The sequence below is a fragment of the Delphinus delphis genome, chromosome X (genome assembly GCF_949987515.2).
Source record: "Delphinus delphis chromosome X, mDelDel1.2, whole genome shotgun sequence".
Classification (NCBI taxonomy): Eukaryota; Metazoa; Chordata; class Mammalia; order Artiodactyla; family Delphinidae; genus Delphinus; species Delphinus delphis.
In genome coordinates this window covers 105,939,462-105,952,244 of record NC_082704.1, presented here as the reverse complement: position 1 = coordinate 105,952,244, position 12,783 = coordinate 105,939,462, and the positions used below count along the sequence as shown (strand labels likewise).

At 37.5% G+C, this 12,783-nt stretch overlaps 1 protein-coding gene across 4 annotated transcripts in view; it reads right to left on the bottom strand.

Moving 5' to 3' along the window:
- The window catches only part of KLHL15 (kelch like family member 15), a 32,463-nt gene that overhangs the window by 17,587 nt on the left and 2,093 nt on the right, over positions 1 to 12,783 (bottom strand). Inside the window, exons 3-4 of one of the 4 annotated variants that reach the window (XM_060002205.1) lie at positions 5,397 to 8,548; positions 2,116 to 2,827 (exon numbers count right to left, since the gene is read on the bottom strand). In XM_060002205.1, coding sequence (XP_059858188.1) covers positions 2,116 to 2,820 — 705 coding nt within the window. In that variant the 5' untranslated portion in view covers positions 2,821 to 2,827; positions 5,397 to 8,548. Of the gene's footprint in view, positions 1 to 2,115; positions 3,183 to 5,396; positions 11,480 to 12,783 lie in introns of those variants that run through there. The other 3 variants (XM_060002204.1, XM_060002203.1, XM_060002206.1) reach the window with 3 other exon arrangements.

Here is a 12,783-nt window from a genome sequence, read left to right as displayed (position 1 = left end):
CAACCAAATTTTCCATTCTAGTTTCTGAAGTTTAATTTCTAGAGATAAGTTCTCAAATCTGCTTAGTGTTTTACAACACATTCGTTTGATAAACATTATCTCTCACACACTGCTAAGACAAGAATCACCAACTACCTTCCCTTCCATTTACCTTACCAGTATCACAAATAAAACTGGAAGATTTATATTATAAAAAACAGAAAGATTTCTCTGTAGCCAGGGCCTTATTAAGTTTTTGTAAGAAATTAATTCAAGAAGGAAGCCTTAACAACATTTTTATTCTGATGAGATTCCCAATACCTGGCCAATAAGTAATAATCACATCCTACGCTATATATGCAAACAGAACCATCAGAAGGTACAAGTGGTGTTTTATATGATTTACAAAACTGGGAGTTCCCTGGCGGTCCAGTGGTTAGGACTCCATGCTTCGATCCCTGGTCGGGGGAATTAAGATCCCACAAGCCGCGCAGTGCGGCCAAAAAAAACAAAAAAAGAAAGAAAGAAAGAAGATGATGAAAAAAAAAAAAACTACAAAATTACCTGATGGTATTAACTTCCAGCCACTGTCACTATTGACCACCCTGAACTGATAGTTGGAATATAAAAAGGCTCTGCAGCTCAGCACTTAATCATTTACTGCTATCAATTACCCATCATAATGTCCTACAAGAGGGAAAATTTTATTCTCTATTTCATGAGCACTTCCATCTAGACTGAAGTTGAGGGGGGTTTGTTTGCTTTAATAGTGGGAAAGCATTTCCATCTAACATGTAAAGACAAAACAGGATTCCCCAGGAAAAGAGAGCAATAAAAACAATAGTAAGGAAAAAAATCAAAACATCAGAGAAAAATGATTTACATTGTTGATGTGGGCTGATTATCACTGAACAAAAAATAATTAAGAAATGTATTCTTTAGTTTCAATTATTTGTCATATCAGTACATTCTGAGAATAAAGATAAAATCCTACAAAACTGAGTTATCTAGTAAAAGTTTAAGTTAATGATATTTCACAGCATTTCAGAGGGGAAAAAAAAAGACATGCCAGGCTGCTGAGTGTTATTCGAAGGCGCAAATTTGTTTATTTTTCAAATGGTGTAAACAACCCTCCTTTGCAAATATTATATTTTTATCACCAGGTCTGGTAACTAAAGCTGAGGAACCACCTAACATGAAGGGTGTCGACCAAAGCTTTAAGTGTGCTTTCTAGAAAGAAGAAAAGATGCAAGAGGTAAACAGAGCGCCAGAGGTAACCATGTGATTAGAAACCAATTAAGTTAAGCAATTACTGAAACTGCTTTCTCTCCTTTGGGCAAGAGAGCATCACAACTGAGACTCTGATATAAAAATGAAAAATGCTTACATGCAAAAAGGCCAAGGCTGTTTTGGAGAAAGACAATTTTAAGACAGCAGAACTATTACATGGTAAAATGCACACAGGGATATTTGATCAATGTAGACAGAGGATCTATAGTCTACTTGTTTAGAAATGCCAAAACAACGATTTTAGACAAACATATGTTTTCAAGATTAAATTTAGTTAGTATTCACAGTGAAGGGGGCTGGGGGAGACGGACGGGGAGGCGCAGAACTAGGCAAGAGTAGGGAAGAAAATCAGTGCCAGGGCCTACTGGTTTTCAAGAGCTATTTTATGTTTCCTCACTACATTTTAGAGGAATACGAAATTGTGTTAATACTTATCATTCAGAACTACAAAACTCCTCTCAACTCTAATTTCAGCATGATTCACTTAAATTCATTTTTGAAAAGAGAGCTAGACGGACCCAGTTCAAATTTAATTACTCTGTGAAAAGAAAGAGAAGCTAAAGCAAACTTATAATATTTGGGGTTAAATAATTATGCTTCAACTTTAAAAGTACTTTCAAAATGAAACTATTCTACCACCTACCTGGTCCATCTTTCACCCACAAAATGTGTTTTAAAAAACCTAAATACACAAGCTACAACAAATTAGACTTCTTACACATAACTATTCTTAAAAACTATTTATTCTTTCTGGCTCCTGACCAAGCCTGAGAATCTTATCTATAAAGACATACTGCCTTATTAGCTAAACGATGAGTCCTGTCTATTGCTTTCAAATGCACCAACCTTCTCAAAAACACTGGATGGGGTCATCAAACAAAACCTGATGTTCTGAATGATGGTATCGGTATGTCTCCAGCGTCTTCTATCATGCCGCAGCCAAGACTGCACAGCCTCGTACAGCTCTATCTCTGGGAACCTGCTCAGATGATCATTATCCAAGTAAGACATGAGCTTCTCAAAGCTCAGATAAGACAGGAAGTCAGGCCTGGACATGAGTGGTACGAAGTTGTCTAGCAGAAAGGCGTCCAACTTCTCCCTGACTCCCTCGATGTTTACACCGAAATCATCTAAGAGTCTCATTATTTCTGCACAGTTTTCTAAGCAGATTTTTGCTAATAGAAAAGAGCAGCAGAACTTCACCACTTCTATAAGTTGAACATACATGGCAGCCTGAAGAATCTCATGAACAGTACTCATACTCAGTTCTATAGTTCCATAGTACATAAACTGAAGGACGTGGCTGAAACCGGTAGCAGTTAGACCTTTTAAATGAATTTTGTCCTGATCTCGCTCCCTCATATCTGCGGTAAACATAATTCTGAAGTAATCACTCTGGGTGGCCAAGAGTGCTTTATGGGCCTGGAACTGATGATCTTCAATAACCAGAGTGACATCAAGAAGCAATCCCTCCTCATACAGTGCTCTGAACCCAGCAGAGACACTGGTGTCATGGATGGAGGAACAGAATCCTTCCACGTCCCCTGCCATGAATCACCTGGAAAAAAAGTAATCAAAGAAAACTGTGTTAATCATTTCCATGCATTCTGAAGACATTATTAACTTAGAGCTTAAAAAGTTTTTATAATTATCTCAATTCCACTGCCTAAGTCCTACATGTACAAACCCTTTGGGAGAAAACAACTTAAAGGTTTGTGGGCTAATTTTTTGGCTTCCCTACCTGGGGGAAAAAATCTATTAAATATCTATTCAACAATGGTAAATTGTTAACTTACAAATATATGCCTATCCCAGTGATTTTACACTGTTTACCAAATATATTTAAACATGTCCCCAAATTATCAACCAAAAAGGATTTCTCAGCTAAATACTAAATCATGAGAAAAAGAGATAAGAAAAGTACACTGTTGACCTTGAAAACTCCTAGAAACTTACCCAAAGGAAATAATCAGATACATATGCCAACTTGCACCCACAAGGTTTTTCTTTCTAACCTTATTTATAATAAAAAACTGGAAAGTATTCAAAAGCCCAACAATAGAAATAAATACAGTACAGTCCTACAATGGATTACTATAACAACTAAAAATGATGGCAGCAATCTACCTATTCTGAGAAATAATATTTACTAGGTATTGTTGTTATGTGGGAAAAAAAGCAGGCAACTGCAGTATACTCAGTATATTTTCAAAAATTAAATATACATATATATATATATATATATATATATATATATGTTTAGATGAGAAAAAGTCTGGAGGAATATATACCAAAATGATGTCCCTGGGGTAGTGGGACTTCAGGAAACTTTGAGGTTTATCTTTTCCTTCTTACTTACCTCATTAACCTTATTTTTAAAAACAATGATCATGTATTGTTTATATATTTAAAACATAAATACATAATTTTTAAAGGAAATTAAGCCGCATTTTTGCATATCAGAGAAACGAAGCCAAATAGTGGGATTATAATTAGATCTCTTAAGCAGAATAAACTAATTCAGCTTACTAGACTGTTTATGAAGCAAAGTAATTTTCTTTCCACACAAGCCCCCCAGGCCAACTATCCTCTCCTCAACTCTCATCCTCACACAGCTCCAAGCTTCCTCCACAATGACACATCATCCCATCCACGAATTCCCTCCCAACCCTTTCCACTGTGCCCTGTGGAACCTTGCTTCAGTGTAAACAAACTCCCCTACAGGCTCATGCAGGTCACAGAGAGTTTTCTCGGCTTTCTGATTTAAAAACAAAACAAGAAAAACAACCCTCTTCTATGTTCTTTTTAGAACAAAATGCTCTTCTATAGCTTACGACCTACCTTCTAATAAGCCTTCTCTTGGCTTTCTACTGTCCTTTTTCTAAAATATGGCAGAGGGGATTCCTGAAAGGCATATACCGCACCGCTATATCTAATGTAATGCCTGGCACACAGAGGTGCTCTTCTTTTGGTTAACAAAGGGGAAGGCACTGGTAATAGAGTGGTGAGGCTGCCAGGATGGCCTCCCTGAAGGAGGAGGTAGAGCAGGTGCCAGCAGTGACTGTGGTACCAGCGGCTTCACTGTAGGGCTCGTGGTCCACCCAAACACTCAACCAGGGAAAGGAAAGAAGGTCTAAGCTGGAGAAGGACAGAGGTAAAGTTTGGAGATGACAGACCAAATGAAAAGAGAGATTAAGCCAGAGACTGGGAAGCCGACAGTTAAAGATTTCAGGTATGGATCAGTTCCTGATTGTGGCAAGGCCCAGCAGCTTCGAGAATAAGGTGTGGTTTTTTTTGTTTTTTTTTTTTTTTGCGGTACGCGGGCCTCTCACTGTTGTGGCCTCTCCCGTTGCGGAGCACAGGCTCCAGACTCGCAGGCTCAGCGTCCATGGCTCACGGGCCCAGCCGCTCCGCGGCACGTGGGATTCTCCCAGACCGGGGCACAAACCCGTGTCTCCTGCATCGGCAGGCGGACTCTCAACCACTGCGCCACCAGGGAAGCCTGAGAATAAGGTTTTAAAATGGAGCAAGGGGGGGAGGTTATAAGAGTTTAGGTGGTCAGGGAACTTTGCCTCTCAGTTTTTGGATGAGTGGTCTTATGTGAACATTGAAGAGGTGGAGAAAATGAGTCTTAGCCAGGTACCACAGTCATCAGTGAATATGGAGGGGAGAGAGAGAGATCAGGATATGTGTATATGATAAGTAACAAGGAGCAATAGAAGGTGGATTTTTATCTAAGAGAGCTATCCCTTAAACACTGGTGTTCCCCAGGATTCTATTGTTGCACCTTTTCTCCTCTCATCGAAACACTGTATTTCCTTCAACGATCACATCTAAACCCATGGTTTCTACTACTACCTACCTTTATCAGTACCTTCACCATCACTGTCCCAATCTCTATCCTTACACTAGTACTATACATAGCAAATCTCCTGTTAGATACCTCTGGGTGCCCCACAGGGATCTCAAAATTGTGTCTAAACAATCATAACTCTACTCTCTCCCCAATCAGTTTTCTTTTGTATTCCCCATCTTATCAAGAGGCATTCTAGGTGCCTCTTTCTCCCCCTTTGTCCTTAACTTACCTGTAAGTCTTATTGATTATCCCACATAACATGTTCACTTACCTAACACAGCAAAGTATGCACAAGATGAAATTAATATCATAATTTTTATCAGCACTCCATTAATCCAAAAGCTATATACTTTCATTTTGGAAAGGTAGAACACAAAAGCGCTGTCTATAATTTGGAAAACAGATATAAAATATTTTAGACACTGTAATCAATGCTTGGCAGAACTACTTTACTAACACATTCAAGACTAAAGTAAGCTATCAGATTTTATTTCCTGAATTATTTTTAAAGGTAAAATGAATGAACTTAGAATTTTCCAAGTGATATAAGGCACATGTACACAAATGCATACTGCGAACAAAAGGAACATATCGGAATAATCAAATATTCTGGCCAGTAGAAGGCTATCAATATCACACTAATTATCAATTTTCAAAATAATTAGAATAAAAAACAAATTAAACTAGGTGAATATTTTGATATTTCATTATCTTTCTCAGGATAATTAGGGACAGCAACTATCACTCTGACTCATCAAGATTTATTGGTCACAGTTAATGTGGATTTAATAGTAGAAGGTTGGGCATGAGCATTCATATACTTGAGAGGAAACTGCTTTGTTTCATTAATCTGTTATTTTGACAGTGCCTAAAATACCATACATTTCACTTCTTTTCAAAGTAACCCTCTCTATTCAACAGTTATCACTATGTGATATGGTCTCAAACAGCTAATATTCACCTTTCGGACAAAGATTCCATCTGAAGGAAAGATTTTGTGTGTGTGTGTGTGTGTGGTATGCGGGTCTCGCACTGTTGTGGCCTCTCCCGTTGCGGAGCACAGGCTCTGGACGCGCAGGCTCAGCGGCCATGGCTCACGGGCCTAGCCGCTTCGCGGCATGTGGGATCTTCCCGGACCGGGGCACAAACCCATGTCCCCTGCATCGGCAGGCGGACTCTCAACCACTGCGCCACCAGAGAAGCCCTAAAGGAAAGATTTTAAAGGAGATACTATGCTTTCTCAAAAAAAGTAACCTAGGTTCCAGATACTTAATATGGTGGTAACATCATAGGGCAAAGAAGCCAGGGGGGTGGGTGGGGGGAATGAGGAGGATTGATAAGCTGTGAGGCAAAAGACCCTAAAGATGTAAGGAGAGCACCCACTCTCCTCTGGGCACCCAGCCCACCAAGTGGGATTCCTAGCAGAGAGGCATCTACCCTGTGATCTTGTCCTGTTACATATGGTCAGACTGGGGTGGGAAATATGAATCAAGATGAACGCTCCTGTGTCAAGAATTTAGAAAGAAGAGGAGAGAAAGAGAAAAAGACGTGCACCGACTATGTATGACTGGAACTAGAACATGTCAAGGAGCAGCTGTGGGCACCAACTTCTGCCTGCCATGTGGGCTGAGTATCAGAGAAAGCCAGTCAACTGAGAAAGAAGAGGAAAGCCAAGACAAGAGGACAGGGAGTGCTCCCTAACTCCTTCATTTTTCCACTTCCTAGGCCCAGCTCTATTCCTACCCATGGGTGCTGAGAGAAATCCTTACATGCTCAGAATAGATCCCCCCCCTTACTACCTCAGGTGGGTTTTTCCTACATATAACCAAGGTCCCTAACTAATACAGTTTTAGAGCAGAAATAGCTATACTTTGAGTAAGTTACTCAAACTTTCCTGGCCTTATCTCTGCACCTATAAAATAAAAGCATTCAACACGATGATCTCTAAAAATTTTTAGTAATAAAACTCTTATTTATTCTACTTTTTATATGATTTTACAGATGTGTAAAGCACGTGTAAAGATATGCAAAGTAAATTAACTATAGCTATTTTTTAAGTCTTAGCAATGCATTTCTGAAGTTTATCTGATCTAAAGTTCTTCTAAAACTAATTTGTAATAGCTGGGAAATTTGCAGTAATTTTTTTCTACATGAAAAAGCTTGGTGCATCTATCAATAAGACAGCTTTAGAGAAGCAGCAGTATCTTACACTTTTATAGGAAGCATGTATGTAAGTAGAAAATGATACTCAGTGATTAACTGACCAACATGATATAGTCTGTAAATGGTAGTGAGTTACGAGTACAGGATTCCAGACCTGGAGTCTCTTAATTCTGGAGAAACCCTTCTCCTTAGCAACAGCACTTCAAATCCCAGCTCATTTTCTCAGTCAAGTCTCTTAGGACACAGGCCAACTCTAACTTGAGAGATGAAGATACTAATGTCCACAGGTGAAATTTTTCTTCAAAGTCATACAACTAGTTAGAAATAGAGTTAAGACTAGATTTGCAAGAAGCACAAAATAGTGTGGTTAGGAAGAGCAAAATCTTTGAAATCAGAGCACTTTTAGTACTTACCATCGGTGTGACCTGGAGAAATTTAACTTCCTGACCTCAGTTTCCATCCATATATTAGGAATAATAATCATCTATTATTACTGAGTTGGGGTGATGATCAAATAAACTGACGTAAGTTACATGTCTAGCCCAGAGGGAGGCACCCCAGCAGAGGTCAATCAATGCTGCCTTCCCTGTCCAGCTCTTACCTAATGCTCCTTATCACCCACAGAACCACAGGAACTTAACACCCTTCAAACTTCCCTCTACAGACGCCATACCTCCCTAAGGTTTATCACAATGCAAGTTTATAAGAGATCAGGAGATGTACTGGTAGTCAAAACACTGGACCTCATTTGCAATGGCATTGTTTTCCATTTTTTCTCTTCACACAAGTATAATTTTCTAGCTTTTCTGGGCTCCTTAGGCTTTTCTGCCCTAACAAGAGTAACTACTCTTTGTATCTGTGCTGTTCAATATGAAAGCCACTACCCATGGGGCTTTTGAACACCTGAAATATGGTTAGACCAAACTGAGATGTGCTTTAAGTGTAAAATGAACACCAGATTTTGAAGACTTAGAAAAAAAAAAAGTAAAATATCTCATTATACAAATGTTTAATACTGATTACATGTTGAAGTAATATTTTGGATATACTGAGTAAATAAAACATTAAAATTAATCTCACCTGTTTTTTACTTTTTAAAGCTGCTGCTATGAGAAAAATTTAAATTACATATTGTGGCTTGCATTATATTCTGTCAGACAGCACAGATCTATAACATAAATGTTTAAGGTGTCAAACAACCAAACTTACAAATGAACATGTGAAACAAAACCAACTTGTTCACAATCCATACCCTGGAAGCTATAAAGAAAAGAAAAAAAAGTGAGATTTAGATTAAAATAAAACAAAAATAACACGAAACACACATGTAAGCAAATAAAATAAATAACAAGAAAAAGGTAAGTGTAAGAAGAATACAAAAAGAAAAATATACAAAATCTTAAGTGTAAGATAGAGAATTATAGGAATTTAAGGAATAAATTAATAATTACAAGAACTAATCACTGTAAAAGTAAACAAAAATAACTATAAATCAGTGAGGGCTGGAGAAAAATAATCTGCTAAGGGGCTCTGAGAAAAGATATTTACTGACATACAAAATGTTCAATGTACAAAAATTATGTATCCTAACTTTTCAAAACACATCATCAGGTTAAGAGAAATCATGGTTTATAAACCTGTATACCCTTGGCCTTCTACACTTCTGTATTCTACACCTGGCCTTCAGAATTTCAAACGGTAGGGTTTTTCAAAAGATGAACCAACTTAAACTAAATGATAAGGCATACTGATACTACGAGGAAAGAAAATACTGGAGTTTGTCCTGTTCCATAAACTTGGCACTGACTATAGAAAAAAGAAAGCCTCACATTTTCTATGCATCAGCACGACTGGTATAGCATTTCTCAAAGTGTGGTCCAGGTATAACTGGGACCTTAGTCCCCTAAGAGAACTTCGCGAGATCAAAACAATTTTCATAATAATTATTTTATTTTATTTATTTATTTTTTTTGCCGTACGCGGGCCTCTCACTGTTGTGGCCTCTCCCGTTGCAGAGCACAGGCTCGGGACGCGCAGGCTCAGCGGCCACGGCTCACGGGCCCAGCTGCTCCGTGGCATGTGGGATATTCCCGGACCGGGGCACGAACCCACGTCCCCTGCATCGGCAGGCGGACTCTCAACCACTGCGCCACCAGGGAAGCTCATAATAATAATTTTAAAAGCGATTTTTCTTTTTTACTTTCATTCTCTCAGTGTTTTCCAGATACTACATGTGATATGAATGCAGAAGCCAATAAGAAGCCTATTGTCTTTTATTAAGCCAGACATTAAAGAGATTTGCAAAAATGTAAAACGATGCCATTCTTCTCACCAAGTTTTTTGTTGTTTTAGAAAATATTTATTTTTCATTAAAAATGTTATTTAGATTAACAGGTAATGGGTTTTTTTAGAATGAATTACAAGTAAGTATTTTTTTAAACTTCCCAATTTTAATTATTAACATGTAATGTGTTTTTAGAATGAATTACAAGTATTTTTTTAAACTTCCCAATTTTAATTTCTAATATGGTCAGTATAAATAGACACAACCCACATAAATAAAAGCTCTTTGAGATCCCAGTAATTTTTAAGAGTATAATGATGTTCTGAGACCAAAAAGTTTAAGTACCACTGACTGCACAAGAGATAAATAACAACACACACATACACAAAGCAACCTCTTCCTACCTCTGCCCTGGAAGACCATTACTGCTATTTGTATCACAGAAATTTCTAACAGTTCAAACTCTCTAGTGACCAGTAAAGAAAGAAGTCTGGTGGGGGTAAAACTGGACAGGAAATTAAAAGCAAAGAAATTAAATGCTTCCTTTTCAGTTAGAAGGCTGTCATTCTGATTGGAAGGCAAAATTCTGGGCAATTAAGTAGAAGATATTTCAAAATTAACTAACCTCCATGTTTATGCCATAAGCAATAATTTAATGCTTTCACATTCCTCCTACAGCTGCTTGAAAATTCATACTAAACCCTAATTTATTCAGTACAAAGCTAGATTCTCAGGTTGATATACATATCTCCAATGAAAACTGTGAATTATTTCATACTACCTTCATCCTCAAACTGTTAGCCTACCAATGTTAATGCCTATGCAGAAAATGCCATACTTGCATACTAAAAAGAAAATGCAAAGCTTACTAAGGATAAAAATAGAATTAATTCCTGAATCGTAAAATTCTCACAATTTCTGTAACCTGTGAAGTAAAACTTTTATTCAACAATCTCAAAGCAACCAACTTCTCAATCTAAAAGGAAAGAAATTCCCAAAACAGACTAACTTTATTAGCAGTCATTTTACCCTGAGATATACTACTTAAATTGAGAAACAACTAAGTCTAATACTAGAGGAAAGGCTGCATAAGTTAACTAATTTGCTTAGTACTGGAAATTCTTTCTTGTCCATCAAAATGTTTTTATAACTCAGTACCAAACTGCAAATGACCATTAACTAAGCTTTTAGAAAGGCTCTGGGTCCTCCAGCCTCCCGGTTGGCACCTAATATCTAAATTACTTCACTTTTCAGGTATGTTTAGCATTTAGTCATCCTATAATAAAAGAAACGTTATAAGAAAAAGCCACTCTTGTTTCAATGCTATTTTTTCATCAGAAGATTTTAATTTAATGCTCCTCTGCTTATTCCTCACTACAAGTAAAAGTAGTCCAAGAGTGATGTCATGGAAAACAGCTTCCCTAGCCTTTAGAGATTGGATCCAGTGAGAATTCTAGGAAAAGCCTCTATTGGGGAATAAAACCCCAAATCTTCTACTAAGTTACTTCCTAACATGAAATCATCAATACTATAATGTTAACACCTTAGTTTTACATAAGAAATAAACAACTAAACTGAACCTTTTGGAAAGTCCTGATGTTATGATACAGATTTCCTGCAAATCTTAAAATGATGCAGAATCATTAACTAAATTCAATGATCTTATCAGAGACAAAGAATACATCTTCTATCTGTTTTTATCTGCTTCAATGATTCAGCCAGATGAGTTTTAAAGGTCTTATATTAAAAACAAAAAGTCTGAGGAAATATCTTGCCACTTGCCTCTTTGCTGTTTCTTGAAAAACAGCCACACACCCGCCTTAAGACCTCTGAACTTGCCATTCCCTCTGCCTGGACCACTAATCCCAATATACATGGCTCCCTTCAGGTCTTTACTCCAGTGTCTTATCTCAGTGAGGCCTTCCCCAAACCCCCTCTTTAAAATCGAAAACCACCCACCCGCCCCACCCAACAGAATATCCTCCTGTTCTTTTCCTGCTTTATTTTTCTCCATAGTATATTAAATGGAGATACAGGCTATTTTCTTCAGTTTACTTTTTTGTTGTTTTCTTTTTGTTTTGTTTTGTTTTGTTTCGTTGACTGTTGTATCCCCAGAACCTTTCTAGGAACAGTGCTTGGCACATAATAAGTGCTTAATAAATATTTGTGGGATGAATAAATAAATTTAACCCTCGCAACCCTCCATGTTCTGTAACCATCCCTGATTTGGAGATGAAAAAAAAATCAAAGCTCACAGATGTTAAGTAACTTGCCCAAGGCTATGATTCTTCATAAGCTGGGGTCAGTCTGACTTCAGAGCCTTCGAGTTTAACCACTATCCTGCAATGCTTCACCAATAACTGCCTTTCATTTCTCTTCAATAAAAAAGCCCACAACAGCGACAGCATTCCAATTCAGAGGAAATATATGCTAATAAATTAATCCGACCCTTCAGAAGCTATAGATTCATTCTCTTCACAGTTAATGTTATTCACTCTGAAAACGTTTAAAATAGGAAAGGGCAAGTTTCAGAACAGGCCAGCTACATCATTTTTGGGGCCCAGGGAAAAATGAAAATGTGGGGCCCCTCGCTCAAAAGCAGGAAAAAAGTGTCGTTAAAGGTAGTAAAGTACAAAGCTTTCTCCTTTCTTCTGAGGTCTCTCTTGACATGTCATGGTGTTTTTTTATTTGCTCTTTAATGCATTCTAAGTAAAGAAAAATAAAAATTTACATTATTACCACGAATTTCACCATTCACCTTTATATTGTACAATGCCAGTTTTACGCGCAGATTATTAAACCACGTTTGGGGTCCTTCTGGACACCCATGAAGCCACGCCAGCCCTGGTTCCAAGGTTTTAGCCCCAGGTAACCCAAATCAAGGCAGAGAGAAGGCCAAACCTTGAAATTCCCAATGAAGCACTGATTTGACAAAATTTTATCTTCAGGACAAGCGATAAGTCCAATGTATAAAAGCTAGCACATTAAAATAGGCTCTTCCTTTTGCTAATTTAATCCTGCCCGCCTTATATTATTCTGCTTTAAAAAAAAAAGCATATTCGGAAAGACAACTGGTATTGGATTATAAATTTAATAAAACATTTCAGAAAAAAACTCAGAAAACCATTTGTTGGCTAAAAATAACAATATACTAAAAAAAAAGCTTCTCTTTCACTTTTTGTGGACCATTTTAAAAAGCCATACATTTTTG